Source organism: Lampris incognitus, chromosome 16, assembly GCF_029633865.1.
Source record: "Lampris incognitus isolate fLamInc1 chromosome 16, fLamInc1.hap2, whole genome shotgun sequence".
NCBI classification, from domain to species: Eukaryota; Metazoa; Chordata; class Actinopteri; order Lampriformes; family Lampridae; genus Lampris; species Lampris incognitus.
The window spans coordinates 35263201-35289847 of NC_079226.1; the positions used below are offsets into that span (position 1 = coordinate 35263201).

General features: G+C 43.8%; 1 protein-coding gene across 1 annotated transcript in view; it reads left to right on the top strand.

Moving 5' to 3' along the window:
• The window catches only part of slc4a11 (solute carrier family 4 member 11), a 174017-nt gene that overhangs the window by 84695 nt on the left and 62675 nt on the right, over nt 1–26647 (top strand). Inside the window, exons 4-5 of the mRNA XM_056295854.1 lie at nt 13938–13981; nt 15329–15557. Of these exons, the coding sequence (XP_056151829.1) occupies nt 13938–13981; nt 15329–15557 (273 nt within the window). The remainder of the gene's footprint in view (nt 1–13937; nt 13982–15328; nt 15558–26647) is intronic.

Below are 26647 nucleotides of genomic sequence, written 5' to 3' on the forward strand. Positions count from 1 at the left end.
GAACTGGACCATGGAGCAGTGGAAGAAGGTGGCCTGGTCTGATGAATCACATTTCTTTTACGTCATGTGGACAGCTGGGTACGTGTGCGTTGTGTACCTTGGGAAGTGATGGCACTGGGATGTACTATGGGAAGAAGACAAGCTGGTGGAGGGATTGTTATTCGCTGGGAAATGTTCTGCTGGGAAACCTTGGGTCCTGGTTTTCATCTGGATGTTACGTTGACACATACCAACTACCTAAACTTATTGAAGACCAAGCACAGCCCTTCATGGTAATGGTATTCCCTGATGGCAGTGGGCTCAGGAAGTTTTAATGTTTTGGCTGATCCATGTACACACACACACACACACACACACACACACACACACACACACACACACACACACACATATATATATATATATATATATATATATATATATATATATATATATATATATATATATGCTGAATATGGAGCTGCAAGGGAAGAGGAAAAGAGGAAGGCCAAAGAGGAAGTTTATGGATGTGGTGAGGGAAGACATGCAGGTGGCTGGTGTGACAGAGGAAGCTGCAGAAGACAGGAAGAAATGGAAACGGATGATTCGCTACGGTGACCCCTAACCGGAGCAGCCAAAAGTAGTAGTGGTATATATATATATATACTGTCCTCTCACCCATGTGGGTGGTATACTGCACTCTTCTAGACTCTCTGATGTTACTCCTGGAATCTGTTAGAGCCACTCTCCCAAGTTTGAGGTCACAGCCCTGAGTATTCCTATTACCACTGGGACAACTTTCCTTTTTCAGCTCTTGGTATTTCTCCAGCTTTTCATATTTCTTCTACTTGATGTCGCTGTTGACTGGGATTGCTTCATCTACCACTACTGCAGTCTTCAATTCTTTGTCCATCACCACAATGCCTGGTTGGCCAGTCCTTGTCTGGATTTGGAAGGCCCACAGGATCGTAGCCCTGTCATTCTCAACCACCCTTTGCGGTGGCTCCCATCTGGACTTGGACACTTCCATCCTGTGGTCAGCACAGATGTTCCTGTATACGATTCCTGCAGCTTGGTTGTGCTGCTGAGTGTGTGCTCTCCCTGGTAGCATCTTACACTATGTAAGTATGTACTTTACTGTCTCAGAGGCACTTTTGCACAGTCTGCACCTTGGGTCCTGTGTGGTGTTGTAGATCCCTGCTTCTAATAACGTGGTGCTAAGTGCCTGCTCCTGTGATGCTATGATTGTTACCTCAGTGCTGTCCTTCAGTCTTGCCTTTTCTGGCCATGGTAGGATTTTCTGATGTCAGCCACTCCTGTAATCCCTCAAGGGGACATCCCATGGAGGGGCTTGTCTTGCCATAGCTCCACCACTGCTTCCTTTTTTACCTGCATTCCTTATCTCCAAGATGTCTGAGACATTCTTGTAGCAGTTAATCTTTGTTTGCCACTTTACTGATGTATTGGTGGATACTCTGCATTTCATTGAGGGCAGTGGCCTTGACTCTCACTAGGCCCTGGACTCCATCTTTACAGTTGGTGAGCAATCTTGGTGCTGGACTTTGGGTGGAATCCTTTGTGTATTGTGAGGAGTTTCCGGATCTTGATATCCATGGCCCCCAGTCCCTCTGTTAGCCAGCTTTGTATGCCAGCTGGGAGTCAGATGACGGGTATGGCTTATTTGTTGATGGCTTGGATTTTGTTCTTCCCATTGAGCGACAGTTAAGCACCTGTCTGACTCTGCTGATGTGTTCAGATGTTGCTGTCCTCCTTGCAAATAACACAATGGTCTAGCGGTGAAGCCATAAATGTTACTAGTTAACATTTAATTTCCCAGCCCCCACAGCCAGTTTTTTTGGGGGGAAAGAGGCATATGGACATGGTAATGGTATATGAACAAACTTTACATATGACACCCAGAAAAACAAAATATGATATAAGTCTTAGGGAATGACTATCGGTGGCAAAAAACACAACTACTGTCAAAATCCAAAGCAATTATTCAGCTGTGTGTATTCATTTTTAACCTGCAATACTGTCTATATTAACCTATAATATATACCTATTTATTAAAAAAGTAGACAAAGTATTCTCCTTTCATTAGATAGTAGATTGAGATGAAACTATTGGCGTGTTCCCATTTTGTCTGATGGACTTGTTCTCAAAACTATCTTTTTCATTTGTCATTATTCTTTTTTTTAAAAAAATATTTCTAGTTTTTCCCCTTATCCCACCCGATTAACCCAATGGCATATGGCCGGAACTCTTGTCGAATAACTCCCCTGGCTCACGTTTCCACAGGAAGGAGATAGTCGTAACAGCTTCCTTCAAACTCGTGTCGGCTGCTCTCGCTATTTTACACGCTGAAGCCTCGCATGGTTTGCATCACCTTCAGGCCGCGAAGGAGGCATAGGGAGAATGCTCTCAGCTGCTTGGCAGCAGGCACCCGGGTGGGCCAGAGGGGTCGCTGGAGAAAGACGAGTCCCTGAACACTACTCCGATCTACACCCACTATCCCTCGGGTAAGGGTGGCCTAATGAATGCCTTACCCCGTGGACGCTCTGGCCGTGACCGGTTACGGCGAGTCTGGGATATGAACCTCCCAGCCAGATGACGAGTGGGTTGCAAGAACGGCAGTTTATTCCGCTCGGCCACCAGAGCGGCCCATTTGTCATTATTCTGAGTTTTAACTGAAGTTGCTAGTCACTTACTAATGCTTTCAATAGGTTATACATAAGAGGTTGTACATAACAATGTGTTGAATAATACTGACTAGATAACATGTTTTTGACACTAATAATAATAATGCAGTCCAAAAAAATTTTGTAGCTATTCACAAAAGTCAATGAGAAATGTCAATTTTATCAAGTTTATGGAGAAAGCAAAGGTTACATGGGATGGTGCCCCCGCAAGTCTGGGGAAAAGCCAAGGAACTGAAGCAAAATCTGTAAGCCACTACCAACAGCATATGCCCTTTCAGACATATATGACTTTCACATTGCTGTTAAGTGCCACTTGAAGGGCTGTAGGGCAGATATTTTGAATCACTGCTGTAGGGCAGTTTTCAATCCTACAGATGGATTGAAGAGGAATCTTCAGAGCGGGAGCAGTCTCAAGAAGATGTCTGTTTCATCGCCACCATCACCTCTTATTGATGATGCTAAAATTCATGCATCAGTTCTCATTTTGTAACCAGCCTTTGAATATGTCAACATTTTTCAGAGTTCTTTGGCAATGACTCAATGCACGAGCTTAGGAAAAAAATAATAAAGCTCATGCAATCTATTAACAAGGGTCATACAGTCACGAAAAACCTGGAAAAGACTGATCAGACGAGGCACTAGTGCAGCGGCCAGGACACACACCCACATCTGGCTTCCCACCCACAGACACAGCCACTTGTGTCTGTAGGGACTCCCGACCAAGCTGGAGGTAACACAGGGATTTGAACTGGCGATCCCCATGTTGGTGGGCAACGGAATAGACCGCTATGCTACCCGGACACCCACGAAACCCATTTTGTGGTGCTCTTTCTTATGCTAATGTTGCTTCCAGAGGCAGTTTGGAACTCGGTAGTGAGTGTTGCAACCAAGGACAGATGTCTTTTGCGTTCTATGCACTTTCAGCACTCAGCGGTCCCATTCTGAGGTCTTGTGTGGCCCACTGCTTTATGGCTGAACTGTTGTTGCCCCTGAACGTTGCCACTTCATAATAACAGCACTTCCAATTTGACCGGGGCAGCTCTAGCAGGGCAGAAGTTTGACGAACTGACTTATTGGAAAGGTAAGGCATCCTATGATAGGATGCCATGTTGAAAGTCACTGAGCTCTTCAATATGACCCAATCTACTGCCAGTGTTCATCTATGGAGACTGCATGGCTGTATGCTTGCTTTTATGTGCCCGTTGGCAATGGATGTGGTGGAAATAGTCAAACCCATTAATTGGAAGGGGTGTCCACATACTTTTGGCCATGTAGTGTGTATCACAATATCTGCTTACATATGCAAACATACTGTTTTTAAGAATCCAACTGAGGTTCATCACATTGAACTGTTTGGTAATGTAAACTGTAATTCCATTATCCAAACCGCTTATTCTTACTCAGGGATCTCTTCTTGTGAGAAATTTTAGGTCAAAGATTATCACTATTATTAATCGAGACAACCAAATTGTGTAGCCTGGTGTCACTTCAGTTTGCAGGGTCTCATTCTTTCATTCACCAATTTCTCACCGCAAATGACACAATCAGTTCTAGTTTTGTCTATTGCCTCTATGAAGCCAAACTCAATGTAACTGCCTTGGTAATTCCTCTTTTTCTTTTTGAGAAATTCAGCATTCTTTTTTCCCTGACATTTGGCCATTTTTCCATCAGCTCTGTTTTTACTATGTATTTCTGTTACACAGGACCAGGTAATTTAGCTGGCTTGCTTTGCTAGCTTAGCTTTGTGAATACTAATGGTATTCATGTCTAGTACACGAGCCCTTATCCTGGCGAGATTAAAAAAATGTTTATATCTTTATTTAATTTTTATTAATAAATTAATAAAAATATAAATTTATAAAATAAATCTTAAACTTAGTTTTCTTCTTGGTAGAAATTAATTAAATGCTGAGATATGTATATTTTATAATAATATAAATATAAATGAATTTAATATAAACATTTTTGCACCATTAAAATCCAGAGGGCTTCGTGACCCCCATGGAGCTATGATGACCCCTAGTGGGGGTCAGGGCCTCCAGGTTGGGAACCACGGGTTGAGAGGCCCATGTGGTGTGGTCACCACCACTTATCAGTACTTTGTTGATTTAGATTGTACTGATGCTGATTGTTCAGAAAAATTAAAAAGAGCTAATTGACATGGATAGTGCACTTTGCTAAAACAAAAGTTTATAAAGTACTTCACATTCAGCACAAACAAGCGGCAACAGGACCAGATTACACAAGAAAAACACATCAACAGCAACAAAGAGAAAGCCACGAGGGCCCAAAAGGATTATGAAACCCGGCTAAGATAAGAGGTCATGGGTCATCATTGGGTATTGACCCTGTTTTGGCTAGGCGGGAGGTTTAAGAATAGGAGAGAAATAGCGTTGATTTTATGATTATGTCACTGCCAGGGCTTAGTTCAATTTCATTTCAGCTTGGTCAGTTCAGCTTTGCACTGAAGTGAAAGAGTCATGGAGTAGTCATGAAGGAGGAAACACTCAGTACCCTGTCTTACACCCGGCGCAAAGCACAGCGCAAATGTCTTTGCTAGTTTCAGACTGACACAGGTGTCATTTTCCCATCCAGCACCCACGTTGTTTAGATAGCAAATGTACTTGCCCCCATCTGTGCACCCATGGGTGTGTTGGTCTTAAAATGAGGTGTGGTCAGGCGCATTTTTGGCGCATTGCTATCTTGAGACAGCGGAAAGTGATTGCATGATTGACCAACAAAAACCTGGTCTAAAGTCAATGGTGCAGTATTTTCCTGCCATTTAAAGGGTGCATTATTCAGATAGTAAGATGCGTCTACATAGCCGGGTGCACAACGCATGTACACTCTGCTTGTTACACACATAGGGACATGGAGCAGTACACAAACATGCAAATGATAGAACTAAAAACATTGCAGTGTGAAAAATTATTATTGTGTATATTACAATATAAATGCCAAATTGCAATCCAAACTTTGGTCGATTCCTACTGCTCCCATGGATGGTCTGCTCGCGCAATTATTTTGCACACGAACAGATCCATTTCCTCAGCAGAAAACCGTTTGTTTCTCCAACTTTCCGTAATCTGCCATTCAAATAGCAATGCGCCAAGGTGCAGGTGCACCCGGCTTTTAAAGGGAATGGGAGATGACATTGATTGGTTTAATTCCTGTTATGCCCAAAACACACCCATGATAAATTAATGTGACTAAATACAACCCATTTACGCCTTGCACCTTACTTTGTGCTCAGATTGCGCCATTTAACTAGCAAAAGTGGATTTGGACACCATAAGAAAAATGAAGAATGCTTTACAAGTTATCCAGGGTGACAGCAGCAACACTTTTTATCCTCTTAGTAAACATTTACTCTTAATTCCATTCCTGTCACTCTTCGTCGCACAATCTCTTCGATGAAACTTCAGCGTTACTACCTCGAGTGAGTGCCAAACCTTTTTTTTTTATGTTAATGATTTGTTAAATGAATTTCCATACATTTTTTCTGACTTATAAGCAGGGGTGGAAAACGCCGCTTCAGAAAGTAGAAGTACTAACCATGTATTTGCTCCACCCATGCACTAAACCAGCTGATTCTAATTAGCACACTTTAGCCAGGTAGAACTAATTGGTGAAATCAGGTGGTTTAGTCCATGGGTGGAGCAAATACATGGTTAATACTTGTACTTTCTGAAGCCAGGTTTTCCACCTCTGCTCTTAAGTTCAAATTCTTTGAAAAATTGGTTTGACAGAAATGGAGCTGCCATAAGTCTCTGCAGAACAATGTTAGATAAATGCAAAATGTGTAAAGGTATATATTACTTACATAACAGAATAAATATTCATACCAGGTGTGTAAAACAATAGGGTGGCCTTCCTGACATTAAGGTCTCATAAGTTTTAACCAATCCACTGTTTCATCTACATCTCCCTATTACGTGTGAAGTAGATTTGTTCCTTGTCTACACCCACTTAACTCAATTCAGAGCTGTGGCAGGTTGTTGGAGGCTGTCTCCGTAAGCGTCGGTCACTGGGCGGACGGTCCGGTGCAGAAATAAGGCAAATAGATTGAACAATTTATGAAACTTTAAAACTGAAAAACATTCCTCAACCCTCTTCCACAAACAGTCATTGGTTCAACAGTAAAGTTTTCTTTCTTTTCTGTGTGGAGCAGTAGAGCGGGGTTAAAGAGTCAACAGCTTTCTCGCTCTTCCTCACTGTACGTGTTACTTCTTTTTCCACGTGTACTTCTTGTCACTCCTTGCAGAATACTACCTTCTTGTAGCTGCCTGTCTATCTTTTAAAATGCTGCAGTAAAACTCTGAACAGGACTGCTCAAAGTTGAGAGTGATCAGCCGCATTCTGCGAAGAAGACCCACCCGTACTCTGCCTCTGATTGGCCTTGATCTCACCCCTCATGCCAAACCTAACCAACATAACCATAGACATATGGCAACACGTACTGGCCAATCAGAGGCAGAGTAAGGCAGGACTTTGCAGAATGTGGGTGGGAAAAATAAGGATGTGGATGAAAATATGGAACAAATCCCATCCAATATTGATTCAAAACAGGACACAAAATTTAGTTGTCAAATACAGGACAATTCCGTATTTTACGGGATGGGTGGCAACCTTACTGTCAGCTAACATCGTTAGCTAATGTCAACGTTACCTAACTTAGCTAACGTTAGATTAACATTATCAGTCATAACTTCTGCAGTAACATTATCTGTTTGCTGTCGTACACTGATAATGATAAAATTGTGTGTGGACTCGTGGATAACTGCAGTGGATACTGTAATGTTTGTTAAAATTACTTACCTCAAATGATGTGCCCTCAAAATGCCTTGGTGTCTTGGATGCATCCAGGAATGTTCCTGTGCGTGTGTGTGTGTGTGTGCGGGGGGTGAGGGGCTGACTGACTGGGAGTCAGATATGCGTTGCTGAAACAACGGCACGAAACACAACATTAGAGATCCTTTCTGTTACGTGAAGTGTAAAAATATTTTTGGTTTATTATGAAACAGTGGTGGGACAAATTAGTTTGTGGCGGACCGCCACAGTCTTAATTTGTACCAATGTCAATGACAGGTACAAATGTCAATGATGGTACAAATGTCATTGACAGAAGTTTGTGTTCCATCGATTGGGCATTGAGAGATGAACCCTTGAGGAAAGTACAACCCATATTGGGTATTGTCACTTTCTCTTGCTAATCCTGTCCCCAAACTATTGAAGATTACGTTAAGACATATATTGAGACATATGAGGGGAGTGCAATTAGAGAGGGAGGTGGTGGCTGAGAGAGAGATAATCTCATGTGAATATATGGATATATCCTTATGGCCGCAGCCTGATAGCGATTAGTGCACACGTACACACACACATTTAAACACACACAACCTTTCCCACTGGGAGCGGATCAACTGAGCTGTGTGCTTTTGATAGCAAGAATTTAATGAATGCAAAATCCAGAACAGGTGATATGCCCTGCCACCCCCGACCCCCCACCCCCCACCACACACACACACACACATGCACGTGCACACACACTTCCTTGTGATTGTCTCACTGCAGAGGTAGGGGCTCTCTTTCACCCTGCAGTGCCCACAGGCTATGCATTAAGACAAGGCGTTTGGTGTGGTGATCAAAGCTCCCCTGTCTATACACACACACACACACACACCCACACACCACACACTCACTTTTACAAGCACTTACACACAAAGACAGTCTCTCTCCTCTCTCTCTCTCTCTCTCTCTCTCTCTCTCTCACTCACACACAGTCACTGTTGTGTACACACATAGAAACGTGCACATGCAGTTACTCACTTGGGGCTAGATTATTGACATTATGATATTACAGTAGTTTCCTCAGACTTATTGGCTTGTTAGGGGGCATTTTCTTGCATCTCTGTTGCTGGGGGGGGGGCTCTGATTGATTTCCTCACAGAGCTGACACAGTTCGCAGTTCTGAGTAGTGGCAGCAGAGGAAAGCCCATCGTAACCTAATAACGTCCTCCCCACTGTAAATGGCGATAAGTCTGTTATGTAACAGCACTGGCGGCCTGCTCCTTGAGAACTGGAATAATTAGAGACTGGAGTGTGTGTGTGTGTGTGTGTGTGTGTGTGTGTGTGTGTGTGTGTGTGTGTGTGTTTGGTTTGGGGGGCGGGGGGCTTCTGTCCCTTGGTCTGTCCCCATTTTGTTTTTCCAGTACAGAGAAAGCAGCCATGATTGCAGAACCATATTTGTGGTGGCTTTCTATCCTTTTTTAATTTCTAGCTCAAGCAGAAGGAAGATCTAGACCTTTGTACTTTATCGGGGGACTGAGCGCTTGCAACGGCTGCAAAGAAGTATGTATCAAAGCCTTATCAGCAAAGGGCTTCCAATCCCTGTTCAATGAGAGCTTTTAGAAACTCGCCTCTTGACATTTTCATCACCAAGTAGAAAGGGGGGGTCTTAGGTCTCTGTCTCAACTTCCTTTGCTCTCGTTTCCTGTGATCTTCTTTTTTTGGAATTTGATGTCAATGTTGAATTTTTGGTCGGTTCTACACATGTATGCCCTTTTCATAAAGCTGTTTATTGGGTTTTATTGAGTAGGAGAGTGCAGAGTAACAGGGTAGATAGGGTAGCAAGAGGGTAAGACATGTGACATTGGCTCCGGGCCAGATTCAAAAGAATCTTTGAGAGAACATTGCATTTGGGTGGCGCCTGGTTAAGCCGCCATGATACCCCCTTACATAGGAATGCTTCAAATCATGTACAATTATAGTGCAGTCAGTAAAATTTGGTGCCTCCCATATGTACAAAAAGCTAGTGTTAGACACATCAGATACCACCATACATATCAAAGGACAATGGGAACTGGAGTGGAATACAAAAGTGGACGATGACGACTGGGAAGACACATGCTCAAGTTGTCATAAGGGGATTGGGAGCCAGTTATGGAAAGAATTTGACTGGAAGGTTAAAATGAGGTTTTAGGACCCCACTGACAGCTTGTGCTTTTAAAAACAATTCTACCGACAAATGCTGGAGAGACTGTGGTATGGTCGGAGACCATACTCACATATTCTGGGACCGCCCGAAAATACAGACATTCTGGAAAAATGTCAAAGAAGAAATGGGAGAAAATCCTGGAAACGGACATTCCCCTAGACCCGCTATTGTTTCTATTGGAAATATCACATAAGCACTTGTTTACCACAAACCAGTGCTATACACTGCATATTTTGTTGATGGTTGCAAAAAAAATTACAATAAATTGGATGAAGCCTAACCCCCCCCCCGCACACACACACACACACAATGACTCAATGGTTGCAAAAAGTCAAACATGTCTACGGAACGCATGACCGCCCAGCTACAACTTAAACTGCCTATTTTTATAAGGAGATGGACACCAGTTATTAGCTACCTTAGCTAGGAAACTTGCATTGCATTGTACTGTATTGTTTTGATGTATAATTTATGTAGGTATATGTATGTGTGTGTTCTATCCATGTATGGTGTTATGTCATTTATACGTGCATGTATGCCAAGTGAAGCGCAATCTCAAGGTGATTTTGTTCTGCATTATTAATTGCCTGTTAACCTACATGACGGGCAATAAGGTTTAAAAAAAAATTTATTTGGTGCCAGCCATCGTGTCTGTGAAGATTTCAGAATGTCGGACAAATGGGAAAATTTCCAGTCATATTATCTGTGTCTTGCAATTGCTATAAAAAAAAGAACAAAGCATCAATGCAAAAAGATTTTACATAACACTTATTTTAATGAAAAATTATTTGCTATTTAATACAAATATTCAAAATAAAGACAAGTTCACTGGCATGCATATTTAAAAAAGACCGTTGACTAATTCTAAAAATAAAAACATAAAAGCAATGCAAAGTAAATGAATGCTGCTTACAGCTTGCAGCTATTCCAGTATAAAAAATATTGAATATTAGAAAATATAGAGAACGTGGCTTAACGGTCCAGTTTTGCTATTTATGTCCTGCAGTCGTATTCAATTCATAGAGCAGGTAAACTACAGCAGCTCACATTGGCCAATCAGAGTGTACGAATGCCCAATACCTAAATGATAAAACGAGAATGAAAATTCATTCGCCATACACCTACAGGCCCACCTGTTTCTGAAAATCTACATTTTTGATAGAAGGGTCGATTGACATTTTTTTCTTTCCATAAATCTTTCTGTTCTTTGGGTGGAAATGTTTCTGGACACTATGGTCAAGGGAGATTATTATTTGTTGGATTTTGGGAGTTTTTACCAGTAAAACAGTAGTATTTACTGGCTAACGAAAGCCCAAATTTTGGTTACCGTCATCACAGCTTTGGATTGAGCAAAATTTCTCAAAGGAGATTTGGGCTAATTTGTGTTCTACTGAATTCTATCTTGATACATGCAAAAAGTAATAACCAATCTTAAAAAGGTCTTCGTCTTACCAACATGGGGATTGCTGGTTCGAATCCCCGTGTTACCTTCGGCTTAGTTGGGCGTCCCTACAGACACAGTTAGCCGTGTTTGTGGGTGGGAAGCCAGATGTGGGTATGTGTCCTGGTTGCTGCACTAGCACTTCGTCTGGTCAGTTGGGGTGCCTTGGGGGGGGGGGGGGTCTGGGGAAAATAGCGTGATCCTCGTCCCCCTGGCGTAACTTCTCACTAGGGCTGTCACAATTATTACATAATCGCGTAATCGCGATTATTTGACCTGACCGCGATCATTTTGCATAATCATTAGAATTGTTTGCATTCATTTGTATAAAAACAGCTGGACGAAATGAACAGAAATGTCATATTTCCATCAGTATTTCCAGTTTGACTGGCGCCCTTTTAATGACGTCACCTTGTTGCGCCCCTGGCACATGAGTGGTGAATTAGCGCCAACAAACTGTTTATCTTGAGACGCTTATTCTGTAATATTCGACAATACAACTGCATTTCGACGAGCATCTGTTGACATTAACATCATGGACATCGTTGCAAAGCCAAACCCCACAGCTCTGTGGGCACATTTTGGTTTTAAGCCAAATGAAAAAGGAGAGTCCAATAACTAGGAGGAGGTGATTTGTCAGATTTGCAACAAACAGGTGGCGTTCAAAAGCGCTAACACCACAAATTTAAAAAACCATCTACGGGTCCACCACCCCACCCAATTCGCCGAACTTGGAAAGACAGCCCCTGCCACAGTTCCATCCCAGCAATTGGCTGTTCCTGAAGCTTTTGGACGAGTGTCTAAATACAAATGGGACCGTACCAGATGGTGCACGTTAACAGACAGTGTAGTGCGGTATATAGCCAAAGAAATGCAGCCATTTAACACGGTTGAAAAACCAGCATGTAAAGAAACGCTGCAAAAGTTTGACAAGCAGTACCAATTACCAGGAAAAACATATATCTCCAAAACTGCAGCCCCCAGTTTATACAACCAAGGGAAGGAGGATATTGTCAAGGATTTAAAAGAAATGGACTTTTACTCAGCCACTACAGACATGTGGTCAAGCTCAAAGATGACCCCATACGTGAGCTTAACAATACATGACCTCACCACTGACTGGACTCTGCAGTCGAAGTGGTTAGAAACCAGACATACACCAGAGAACCACACAGTCGATACACTTGCAGAATGCGTTCAGTCTGCTTTAGCAGATTGGGCATTAGATGATCAGAAAATGTCCTGCATAACCACAGATAATGCTCCTAACATTGTGGCTGCAATAGACAAACTTGGTTGGCCTTTTTTTTTTATTGGTACCTTCCATTTTCATTAATGTCTTTGTATATTTCAATATTAGGCTTTGTATATTTAAGCTGTTATTTATGGCATATCTGCCATGTGCAATTTTTGTTTACGAAGTCTAAAGGGCAAACAAATTTAATTTTCATTTATTCATGTTCAGTGCTCAGTTCAGTTCAATGTTCAGTGCCAATAAATGGCTCTTCTTTTTCATAAGGTATATGTGTATTATTAAACTATGATTAGGCTTATACTATAATAATGGCATAAAATGATTAGAAAAAATACAATTAAGGGTATGCGGGTAGCATAGCGGTCTATTCCATTGCCTACAAAAACGGGGATAAACGGTTCGAATCCCCGTGTTACCTCCGGCTTGGTCGGGTGTCCCTACAGACACAGTTGGCCGTGTCTGTGGGTGGGAAGCTGGATGGGTATGTGTCCTGGTCGCTGTACTAGCGCCTCCTCTGGTCGGTCGGGGTGCCTGTTCGGGGGGGGAGGGGAAACTGGGGGAAATAGCGTGATCCTCCCACGTGCTACGTCCCCCTGGCGAAACTCCACTGCTCAGAAAATAGGGTAATTGGCCAAGTACAATGGGGGGGGGGGGCAATTAAATCATTAATTTAAATTATTTGTATGACAGTTAATCGTCAACTAAAATTTCATGATCATGACAGCCCTACTCTTCACTGTCAGGTGAAAAGAAGCTGCTGGCGACTCCACACGTATTGGAGGCATGTGGTAGGCTACAGCCGTCCCTGGATCAGCAGAGGGGGTGGAGCAATGACCGGGACGGCTCAGAAGAGGGGTGGTTGGCTGCATGCAGCTGGGGAGAAATAGGGAGAAAAATCAAAAAAAAAAAGAAAAGAAAAAAAGTCTTCTTCTAAATGCTGCAATGTTAAAACTTTCGAATCTGTGTATGTGATGTTGCGTGACCTTGGTGGATAAAGTCTCTTGTTTAAACACACGAGTGTGCCTGTCTTACCCGTTCATTTGATCCTCTGTTGGCTCTAGAATCTCATTTATTTGTTTTACTTACAAGTCAAAGATTCTCACGGTGGGCTCACATACTTCCACTTATAACTAATACATGTTCTCCTGTTCTTCTTGAAACAAGTGACCTTTCCTCGAAATACAGCGAATCACTCCCATCATTAAGAATCACTGTCGATTCATGCAGGAAGCTATAGCCTGATGCAAGTAAAACTGCTTTAGAAATAAGGGGAATTATCACATCTCATTTCACTTGTGTAAAGATGTTAAGAACATGAATGTCACGAAAGATTTTTTTTTTTTTGTGCAAATTTTCCCCAGTTGAACGTTTTTTTGAATGCATTGATTTACACTTTAATGAAGACGTTACTTTTCCACTGATAATTCTGATGGAAATAGTCATGAGACCCTCGTTCCGCTGTTTGGTGGTGTGCTTTTACTGCCGGTTGGAGATAAATTGTGGTATTTGTCTAAAAACACTGTGTACCTAATTATTTCTGTTTTCTGTTTTACTGCTCCGCAGATTCCGACGATTCAGGATGTGTGTTACTGAACACATCAAGAAGGGTACGTGTAAAAAACATCACCACCCCTAATTATCTGTTGCATGATGTTACTGTTGTGGTCCACGTAAAGGGAATAAAAAGGGATTGTTGGCAGGTATGAATGTTGGTAGTAAAGGTGGACAGATGAGGAACACATTTTGCCTAAATAGAAATCTTGATATTTTGCACAATATAAAATTGATTTATTGTTTAAGTTACTATGTCATTTACCAAATAAACAAACGTCCAGATATAGCAGAGCCAACAAACACATTAATACAGTATGAAAATAGCTATAACCTCCAAAAAGAAAACTGCATTTTCCCTCCCTGCTAGCAACCACTTTGAGCAGGTGTAATTTTATTTTATTTTTTTCAATTTGTGGGTTTTTGCTATGAAAATAAAGCTGCAGCCTCAGGGGATGTCGACCTCAAACAGGCCCTCGAGGGAGCGACAACAGCAGTCAAATTTTAGCTGTCCTCCGAACAAGCCTCTCAAAGATAAAGGCTCAAGCCATCAACCTTGCCAGCTTTTCCAGTCTTTCCTGTCTGAGCTTGAGCCCCACTTTTTGTTTGTTTATTCCCCTACTTGTGTTTTGTATCCATTTCACATGTTTCTATTCATCCTTCCCTTCCCCAAGAATTCTGTTATGTGCCTGTTTGCCGGCAGTGCTCTATAAATAGAAAGGGTTTTGATGTGGTCGTGTCTCTGGCAGGGCCGACTTCCATTCGCGTTTGACGCCAACCATTCTGGAAGTGGAGTTTAATAAAGCTTGTGTTATTGTGGAGGGTTGCCGCATCCAACCTATCAGTGTATTCGAATCAGGCTTTTTCCTCTGAACTTTTATCATTGAACAGGACTTTACCTTGCTGAAATTGGTGCAAAGAGACCGACAACTGAGGGTACAGAGAGTCATTGTATGTACAAAAAAAGTATGGCAGAATTTATTCCACAACGGGGAATAAATGTTCTGTCATTCCCAAATGAGTTGTCGTTTTCTACTTCTGAATTATTTGGCATGTAAGGGAAATGGCTTCCGACCCTGAGAGAAATATAACTACATCGACTACTACTACTACCAGTAATATTACTACATCACAGTTACTAATTATTTATAGAGCACTTTGAAATGAGCCACTCCATGACCTTTCTGCCCGGCTGCTTTTTTTTTTTAATAAAAGAATAGACAGCACATTTACCTCTTTAACAGCTATTTTTTGCAAGACAGTGGCGAGGGAAAAAGTAGGAGAAATATCTCTTAACAGGATTTTATCCTTGGGGTGCACATGTGGTTCCAAGAGGCAAAGGATTTAACCGCTTGACTTACCTTTGGCAACTTATCTTGTTTTTTTCTTCTCCCCAACTAAAGTATGTTAAGCTGATGAACTTTGAGGAGGAGGTCAGGGCACACCGGGACCTGGACGGTTTCCTGGCGCGGGCCAGCATCCTGCTTGACGAGACGGCGGCGTCCCTGGATGACGTGCTGAAGAGGATGCTGCACCACGTGGGTCAGGAGAGCCACACGGCCGAGCCCGGCTGCAACTTCGAGGAGGTGATGAGTATGCTGTTTACTGACGCCGGGGCCCAGGAGGTCAATGGTGAGCAGCACCCCCCCCCCCCATCCTCATCTCCTCCACACACAGACACACACACGCTGAAGAATGTTTAATTTTTTTTTCATTTATTGTAAACAGTGTTTCCAATTTTTCTGTTCTTAAAGTGTTTAACATTAGAGTGATGCTTATAATATTTGGGGGATCCATCTCTACATGTGCATTTTGCTGCTGTTTGCACATGTATCTCACATTGCTTCAGTAATATTGAACAAGTAAAATATTTCCTTTTATGCAGGATTTCATTCCACAACGGTAATCCAGCTGATCCCTAGATTTTACTCCACATTCAACACATATGCCTCCACCGCTTAAGTGATATGAAATATCTATTTGTATCAAGTAATATCATTCAACTAATTAGTGTGGAAGTTTTTGAATATCGTGCCACCAATACCAATTTGAAGAAAAGCTCTGTTCCAAATGGTGGAAAACCCAGTGTAGGATTAAAATTTTATTATAACGGAGGTGGTTGCAGAAAGGGCCAGGCAGTCACACGGCCCAATGGACCTGTCATAAATGCTGAGCACATCTTGTTCACTTCATGTAATGGAAGCCATTTGTAAAATGTAGCATCCCCAGGTCTGGTCTGTGACCCTTTCATCATCTTAACAGATCCTTGTCACATTAGTCTTTTGCAGCCGAATAAGCTGAAACCCTTTTGGGTAAGACGCATCTCCCCTGTTCATGTGAGCAGGAACACTGCTTACATAATTATGGAGCCATTGAAGCCCCAGTTTCTGCTACAAGCTGTCCAAAGTAATACTAAATCCTTGCTCCAATCCAGCCAGGAATTGTTCTGAAAAATCCAGGTTTGCTTTCTCTTTAGTTAAAGCTACAAGGAACAATCCAATTACTGGGTGTTTTTTCCTCCACAGTTCACAAAAGTTGTCCCACGCTCATGTTCCAGTGATGATTGCCTGCAGTGGTAATGCAGTGCAGGTGTACTGTAGGCTAACAGACGCAGTAAGTGAGGGAGGCATCTGCAATGGCTACTGCCACAGCAAAATCAGAATCAGAATACTTTATTCATCCCTGAGGGGAAATTAGGTAGCAGTGTGTACAATGGAGGGAGTGTCCCCAATAACTGTCTCGCAGTTTTGGGGGCTGCTGTCACCAGCCTCTTAAGTTATCTGCCCTGTGTTTGTGTGGAGAGCTGGGTTAGAGCCAGCGGATAGTTGCAGTTAGTCAGACGTGGGCTGTGTGTTGTTCACCCTGTGCAGACCCCTCTGACACTTCCAGGACATGATAATTGACTTCTGTCATCGATCACTCACTTAGCTTTCTAAATTGCTGTCTGAGACTCTCAAGCTGTTGCGACTGCTGCTCCTTGACAGTTTCTCACCAAAAATGCAAAAGCAACAGGCTAGTGGTCCACGCGGCTGCCGTATAAGCATCAGGAGTTTCTATACTCCTGTCTGGGGAGTCTAGAAAACTATCGAGGTGGAAAATGAAGCCGCTCAATCAAGATATACTTATGACGAGTATTCTGCCAGTTAACATATTGTGACATTCTCTGTGGGGGGAAAAAAAAACTGAGCGCCATACTGCCCAGTTATTTTGGCATGTGTCCAACCAGCATGCGTAAAACGTCTAGATAAAGTCCTGAAAAATGTTTTTATTTTGTACATGGAAACTATGAAGGAATCTGTTGTAATGAATTACAGTGATTTGTTCAATTTGAATTTACCAATTTCAATATGATTTCAAATTTTATTCCAAACCGACCAATAGATAAATAAGTAAATAGATAAATGAATAAATAAAAATAGTAAACCCGCTCTCAGGGTGACCGCTGGTTTCAAAGTTGTTTTTTTTTTGTTTTGTTTTGTTTTGTTTTTTTTGCCACTAGTCGTCTGTTGTTGGCTGGATTTGCTATTGTTTTCTTTTTTGTCTTCATCGCCTTTTGTATGCATGTGTATTGTTTAAATCGGAGAGTACCGCTGGCGTTGTGTGTGGTTGCCGCTTCTCCACCATCTTGTCTGTCCCTGTTTTCCATGCAAGCTGCCTAACTAGCTAACTGGCTAACCACCACTCGGCTAACGTTAGCTTTACATGAGCTCTGACCTCCTGGCTCTCCACGCTAGCTTGCGGATCTGGCTCCGTCCCCCAACCCCCGCTGGATTATTTATTTTATTTTCCCTCAGCAGTGGACACTATCCCTCTTTGGACCATTATCAACTGGGACTAGCACAATCTGGACATCACCCCCCCCCCCCGGCCAACCGTGCCAGCCACAACTGGCTAACCACCACTTGGCTAATGTTAGCTTTACGTGACCTCTGACCTCCTGGTTCTGCATGCTAGCTTGCGGATCTGGCTCCATCCCCCAACCCCCGCTGGATTATTTACTTTATTTTCCCTCGGCAATGGACACTATCCCTCTTTGGGCCATCATCAACTGGGACTAGCGTAATCTGGACATCACCATCCCTGGCAGCACTCCCCTGCATATCGTGAGTAGCTAGCCTCATCCCATCCATGTTCTGCCCTATCCCTCTTACGTTTCCAACGTTATTAATCCACCCGTCTCAAGGAACCAACACTCTGCCCTCTTCTGTTTTTACTTACGTTACCCCCCTTATTATGACTACATAGAATACCCTGGTTTGCCTTTTTATTTTCTCCCCTGATTAGTTTCCCTCCTCCTCCCTTACACTACTCTGCTGATGAACTCCTGTCCCTCAACAAAAACTACCGGCTATCCTCTGTTGCACGCACCTCCACTCTGTCTGCTGGCATCCTCCGCTGCCGCCATTATCTTCATCGTGACCCCAGACACTCCCGTCATCTACATCCTTCCACTAACCCTGATACGATATCCCATATCCAAACCCTATGTTCCCACCACACCCCCCCCCCCCCCACATGCTAACCTGGCAATCACTGATAATTCATTTGACTTTCTCCTGCTCACTGAAACCTGTCAACAACCTGGTGACTTTTTCTCCCGCAATGAAGCATCCCCCCCTGGTTTTTGCTACATCTGCAGACCCCGTCCCTCCCGTCGTGGAGGTGGTCTTGCTGTCTTATTCAATCGGAATTTCAGGACCACTGAGCTGTCACTCCCCACTGTCTCATCATTTGAATTCCTCGCTTTTAAAACCTGCTCTCATTCTCATCTACCAGCCACCCACACTAAATCCATCTTTCTTGTCTGACCTCTCTTAACTCCTCACAATAGCCTCATCTCTGTCCTCACACTTACTACTGCTTGGTGATTTTAACATCCACATTGATTTACCCACCTGTAAGTTTGCATCAGAGTTCATCACTCTATTGGACAATTTCAACCTCACCCAGTACGTCACTTTCCCCACCCATGTCAAAGGCCATATCCTTGACCTGGTCTGCTCTGTCAATCTACTGATACACAACACCCATCCATCCCCATTTCTTCTGTCAGACCATAATTTCATCTGGTTCACTATTCCATCCCCAACTCCTCGGCCACTCCTCAGAGAAATAACATTCCGCAATACTAAATCTATTGACCCCCTCCAACTCTCCAATCTGCTCTCCTCTGCTCTCCCCCTGGAACCAGCCTCTACCTTACCTGATGATCTCACCATACCTGATGATCTCACCAACCACCTCAACGCCACTCTGTCTGCCTCCCTCAACACACTGGCCCCTCTCAAAACAAAAACAGTCTCCTTCAACACCTCTGCACCCTGGTTAACACCGTAGCTTTTGCAGACCAATCTTTTGCAGACAAAATCGCCGCTATCAACAAATCACTGTCCCCTGCATCTGACTCGGCAGCACCTACTCCCCATTCCTCTTGACCTCCCTACCCCTCCCCCTGATCGCCACCTCTCCCGGTTTGTTCCAGTTGCCCCTACCACTATCTCTGAACTCATCGGCTCATCAAAGTCCACAACCTGCTCCCTTGATCCCCTCCCCACCCCCCTACTGAAGAAATGCCTCCCTGCCCTATGCCCCTACCTCACCAACCTTTTCAATTCCTCACTGTCCCATGGAATTGTCCCCTCTGCCTACAAAACTGCAGCTTTCACCCCAATTCTCAAGAAACCCGGTTTTGAGCCATCCTGCCTCAACCATTACCGGCCAATTTCCAATCTCCCCTTCCTCTCTAAAACCCTGGAACGCATTGTCGCCACACAACTCCAAACCTACCTACACCCCAACAACTTACTTGAACCCCTCCAGTCTGGTTTTCGCCCACTCCACAGCACTGAAACTGCATTTCTTAAAGTACTTAATGACCTCCTCACCTCTGCTGATACTGGAGCCCTTAACCTCCTCATCCTCCTCGACCTGAGTGCAGCCTTTGATACTGTGAGCCACAACATCCTGCTCGCCAGATTGAAAGATGTCAGTATTGAAGGCACCGTACTCAGCTGGCTCCAGTCCTACCTCTCCAGCAGGTCACACTTCATCTCACTTCACAGCCACTCCTCTGTTCCATCCACAGTCACACAAGGTGTTCCCCAAGGTTCTGTACTCGGCCCACTTCTTTTCATCATCTACATCCTCCCTCTTGGTCAGATTCTCCGCCATTTCAACTTGGACTTCCACTGTTATGCTGATGACACCCAGATATACCTCAGCACCAAATCCCCTCACAATCCACCCCTCTCTCACATCGACTCCTGTCTGTCTGCAGCTAAAGTCTGGCTGCAGCAAAACCTTCTCAAACTCAACAGTGACAAAACTGAACTCCTCTTCATTGGCTCCAAGTCCACTCTCAGCCAAATCAATAACCTTGCACTCACCATCGATGGCACAACTGTCTCCCATTCCCCCCAGGCACGCAACCTTGGTGTGATCCTTGATCCCACCCTCTCCCTTGAGCCACATATCTGCCAAATGATCAAATCCTCCTTGTATCACCTTCGCAACATTGCAAAAATACGAACCTCTCTCACACGCCCTGCTGCTGAGATACTGATCCATGCCTTCATCTCCTCCCGCCTTGATTACTGCAACTCACTCTTCTATGGCATCATTGCTAGCTCTATCAAGAGACTCCAATTGGTCCAGAACGCATCCACCCGACGTTTAACTTTCACCAAATCCTGGCACCACATCACCCCAGTCCTAAAAGACTTCCACTGGCTACCCATCTCCCACCGGATCAATTACAAAATCCTGGTTCTTACTTATAAAGCCCTTCACAAACTGGCTCCCCCATACCTATCCGATCTCCTCTCCCCCTACCAACCCTCTCGGTCCCTCAGATCCACCTCAGCCTCCCTTCTCTCTACCCCCAGGTCCAACCTCTGCGGCTTTGGTGACCGAGCCTTCTCCAGAGCAGCTCCTAGGTTCTGGAACTCACTTCCCCAAATCATTAGACTCAGAATCCCTCCCACTCTTCCAGTCCCATCTCAAGACACACCTTTTCTCCATTGCCTCCTCGTGCCCCCCCCCTCCCCATCCGCTCATACATCCCTGGTCTGGGGCAGGCTGGGGACTGAGCGCTTGACCTGCATCTGTGATTTATGATGTTTGTTTTTCTTTCCCTTTATATCTGTCCAAGTCGGAGAGTACTGCTGGCGTCGTGTGTGTTTGCCGCTTCTCCCTCTCGTGGCCCCCCTTCCCATCCACCCCTGTGTGTCTGTGTTATGTTCATCTGTCGTCTTGTTTCACTCCATTTATTGTAAAGCAACTTTGAGTACTAGAAAAGCGCTATATAAGATTGATTTATTATTATTATTATTAAAGTTGAACTCACCTTTATTTCATACAAAAAAACAATATGCAAAAGGTAAACTTCAGATGATATCATATTTCGCATTTTTGAAGAACAATTTAGTGTAACTTTTTGTATTTCTAAAATACCGCAGATCCATCTGAACAAGTTATGCAGATGGATCTGACAGTTTGGATTTTTTGCTATCAATAATTTTCCAATAGTTCTGGAGATGTTGCTTTTTTCAAGACAGTCAATCAGTATTTAAGCTCTACATGGGAGATATTTTGGAATGAAAACCACCATTTAATATAATACAACCCTGATGGGTAATTACAGTAAATTCCTTAAATTGAGATTATCAGCATACTAATGTGAAACTGTAATATCAATAGTGATTAAAAGAAAGAAGGGAAAAAAAGATCTCTCCAGGCAGGGAAACAATGTCTTTCTTTCTCAGAGAAATGCATTAGTATTGCACAGACGTGCGTTATTGATAGCACATATCTCAGCAGGTATTAATTTCTGCCATATCTACATTCGTTCCCTCATACTGGGGAGATTTGCCCTGGCGAGTTCTGGCTGCTCATTTGGAGTGTAATACTGTACAGCGGAGAGATAAGGAGAACAGGGCACGATTATAACGAGTGCAGAAAGAACAGGGAATTATAGAAATGAAAAGATGAAAGCCCACAGAGATAATTAGTCTTCCTTCAACTTGTGGAGAAGAGTGGGTTTTTTTCGGGGCTGTTCCCCCCCCTTTTTTTTCCCCCTTCCCTTTCCTTTCACTTCCACTCCAGAGATTCAGCATTAGAGCACACAACACACTGTCTGCACATGAAAAATAAAAGGATAGTGCTGATGTTACAATGCTCTAATAATAACGATGATGATGATGATGCTGATAATAATGAGCATGATGATGATAATAATAATAATAACTATAATAACGATGATAATGGAAGTGATTTGATTTTATATTGGGTCTCAGCCTCAACTGTCTAGTGCATCTTTGTTATACTGAACATGTTTTAATCCTATTTATGTGTGATTGGTAAATCTGCACACGTGATTGTGTAGTATCCTTTTAACCCTAGAAAAACTGTGGTTCTACCTCTTTTACAGTCGTATTTATCCCTACTTTTATCCAACTACAACAAACTCCTCTCGCCTGGATCGCCACCTGGATCTGTGAGCTGCCCCCCCCCCCCCCCCCCAGCTATTAGGTCAGAGTTAGAATGGCAAGTTATGACCGGCTTAGTTTAAGACCAGGCACAAGCCCTGTTGGTGCAATCGGCCCCAGGAGCGGCTAGCCCTTTAAGAGTCTCCCTGCCCTGTCTCAGCTCAAGAAACTTCTTTACTCCACTGGCTGAATAAGCTGATGGCGAGGCCCACACCACGCAATGGCCTATGCGTGAAAGCGGAGCTGTGCCACAAGTCAAGAACTGTTTTTTATATATTTATAATCCCCCCCCCTTTTCTCCCTATTGAATTTTGCCAACTACCCCACTCTTCTGCGACGTCCCAGTCTCTACTCCACCCCCTCTGCTGAGCTGGGGAGGGCTGCAGACATGCCTCCTCCGATACATGTGGCTCTCCCAGCCACTTCTTTTCACCTGATAGTGAGGAGTTTCGCCAGGGGGACGTAGCGTGTGAGAGGATCATGCTATTCCCCTCAGTTCCCCCTCCCCTCGAACAGGCGCCCTGACCAACCAGAGGAGGTGCTAATGCAGCGACCAGAACACATACCTACATTCGGCTTCCCACCCGCAGACAATTATGTCTGTAGGAATGCACGACCAAGCTTGAGGTAACACGAGGATTCGAACTGGTGATCCCCGTGTTGGTAGGCAACGGAATAGACTGCCCGCCACCCGGACATCCCGTCATGAATTGTTCTGCCCCGTGTCCCAACTTCTCATCCAACTCCCCAACCCACATGGCTGGGTCTGCCTCCCGGAGGGACAGTGCCCTCGTTTACAAGTCCTTGCTACCAAGTCGTCTGCTCATGTTGGCCACGGTGTATCCACAGTTCTCACTGCTTCTCTGCCCGAACCTTGAATGGATGCTTCTATGGTTAGAAACACGGAAGTGGTCAGCGGCATGGTTGGTGTCGCGAACAGTACAGTCCCCTGTGTGGGTCATGCCAATTGCATGATGCAAAATGGGGATTCCATTATTACATTTGCAGAAATCCCAAAATGGAATCACCTCCTGGCTTTTTGGTTCTAAAATCTTAGTTTTGAAACTCATCCCTGTTCTCACTGATTGCCATCTAACTGTCCTTACTGTTATTGTGCATGTTGGAACAAGTGACACTAGGCTCCAGCAATCAGTTAAACTACAAATGACCTTGAAACCCTATAGGAAAACAATATCTTCTCTGGTCCCATTCCCACATTGAGAAAAGGCTGTGAGAATTTAGCAGTAATTTTGGCATGCATCAATGGCTTTTTAACTTTTCTATTGCTACCGGTCTTGGTTTCATTAATCACTGTGATTATTTTTGGACAAGGGTAGTTCTGTATAAGAGGGATAATCTTCATCTCAACCATAAGGGAAAAGTCACTTTTCCATACACATTTGCTGGTTTGACTTGGTTGGACTTGGTTTGACTCGGTGGGTCAGCCCAACTTGACTGGGATTTTCATTTCCATAATAACAGGGCTACCCACTTGAAGGTGTGCCTTGAACTGATGATGCGCTTGTCTTGAGTTGATGATGTTTAAAAGTAGCGCCCTCTTTAGTGCTGTTTGCTATTGCACTGTGGAATGGTTGTTGGTATCCAGCTACTTATCATCATGTATTTTCAGGCTGTTGTTTAGAGGTCCCGACATGCTGAGTTGATTCAGGCCGGGCTCCGGTCAAAAAAAAAATTTTTTTTTAATAGATCGGGCTAGGGTCAGACTGAGGCTCATTTAACTTCTCTCCATCTTCACTCCACAGCTTCATTGTGCCCATATAGATGCAGAGCACACATAGGCCACTGTATGAAATATTGTTATATGAATTACATTATAAATATTACACATATGCATGTACGCATGCATCACTCGTGACAGTAGACCATGCAGTGTGTGGGTGTGTGTGTGTTGTTTTTTTGTGGCTTTTTCCCCCCTTTTTTCTCCTCAGTTGTATTTGGCCAATTAACCCACTCTTCCGAGCCGTCCCAATCTGCTCCACCCCTTCTGCCGATCCCGTGAGGGCTGCAGACTACCTCATGCCTCCTCCGATACATGTGGAGTCGTCAGCCGCTTCTTTTCACCTGATAGTGAGGAGTTTTGCCAGGGGAACATAGCGTGTGGGAGGCTCACGCCATCCCCCCCAGTTCCCCCTCCCCCCTGAACAGGCGCCCGACCAACCAGAGGAGGTGTTAGTGCAGCGACCAGGACACATACCCACATCCGGCTTCCCACCCGCAGACACAGCCAATTGTGTCAGTAGGGACACCCGACCAAGCTGGAGGTAACACGGTGATTCAAACCGGAGATCTCCGTGTTGGTAGGCAACGAAATGGACCGCCATACCACCTGGATGCCCCGTGTTTGTGTGTGTGTGTGTGTGTGTTTGTATCAGAGAGAGTGCATGTCAGAGGGAGCTTAAAGTGATATTGGTGTTGTTATTTGGTTGAGCTTGGGCTGAAAAATTGCAGACTTTGTTGAGCTAGGGCCGGGCTACGACTTGAACACCACGGGCCAGGACTGGGCTAGGGCTGGTGTTTTTGGCCGGTGCAAGGCTCTACTCTTTTTATGATTTTGCTCTGCATCTACTGCTTATTGCTTGTAAATGGAGACGGGATGATGAAATGGATCTAGAGGAGGCAAAGCCCATCTGACATCACTGCAACCTGCTTGGAGACGGGTCTTGCGCGCAATTGCTTGACTCCGGAGATGGTCCATCTTGGGCGCGACTCGGCAGAGCTCGGTGTGTTTAAACTGGAAATGGAAGTGCAAATCAACGTCGCATGGTTTGACTCGGCACGGCCAAAAGGGCCAGTGGAAAAACCATATTAGTCACAAACATCACCTCCAGTTGGCAGACCCTGTGACCAGTTGGGAGAATAGCATACAATAGCTATATGCCCTCTTCTCCTGATTTGCATATCAATCCCCTATCCCACCCTTCTCAATTCCCAGTTTTCACCATGCCAGTTGCCATTAGTTACTAGACCCTCTGTTAGCTTAACCCCCTGTCACTGTCACCAATGTACAGAGGCCATTCTAATCGTGGCACCAGCAATATTATCTGTTTAAAAAAATGTTGTTTCACTACTGCCTTCAAATTGTGTCCTGTCCAAGGTTCCACTAATGATGTTGCGTTCTGCCTTCTCAGTGTGTGGTCTCTTGTAAACGATTCTTTTATTTGTCAAGATTTTATTAAGTCGAACAACTTTGACTTCTTTCTGATCACTGAGCCATGGCTGAGTCCTGGTGATAGTGTTCCTTTAATTGAAAGCTACCCCCCCAGATTTCTCCTTCTTCCATCTGCCTAGACTTGGGTCTAGCGAGACATTTTTAATTGTTCCTCACTTTCTCTTGGGAGTTTTGCTTCCTTTGAGATTCTTAGCTTTATTTTAAATGGTAAGGCCCCTTCGTTGTGTTTTTTTTAAATTTACAGACCTCCAAAACTAAATGCTGATTTTATTCAAGAATCTCTTTGATTTACTATCAGTTATTATGCCCCATTATGACAGAGATTTTATTCTTGGTGAGTTTAACATCTGTTTGCTGTCCTTCTTTTACTACCGATTTTATTAATCTTTTTGAATGGTTTAATCTTGTTCAATCTGTCACAGGTCCTAGTCCCAATAAGGGTCATACTTGTGCTGTCTTATGGCTTGTCTCTTCATAATTTACACTTGCTAGACATCCCTGTCTTTGACCATAAAGCAGTGATGTTTCAGACCCAGCTTCCTCCTCCTGTACCCAAGCCCCACACCTCCAACCATTCTCGCACTCTCAATTCACACTCAGCTCGGTGTTTTCACCGGGCCTTCTCAGCTGCATCCCCTATCAGAATCAGAATCACCTTGTTGGGCAAGTGTGACTATGCATATGAGGAATTTGACTCCAATTCACAGCAGCTTCTATAGTTTCTTCTATAGTTTTTCTATATATTCTTCTATAGTTGGTGATGTCTTGCAGGACCCTCCAAACTGAAGCAGGGTTGTTGGCTGAAAAACTTTTTCAGCTTTTCAGTGTAGCTTCTTTTAGCCACTCTGATCTCCTTTGTCAGTGAATTTCTGGCCTGCTTGTATATGGCTCTATCCCCACTACTGTAGGCATCCTGCTTGGCCTACCGAAGTTGTCTTAGTTTGGCTGTTAACCATGGCTTGTTATTTGCTGTACGTGCAGAAGGTCTTGGTAGGCACATACATACATGGTCTTCACAAAAGCTGATGTAAATGTCACAGTGTCAG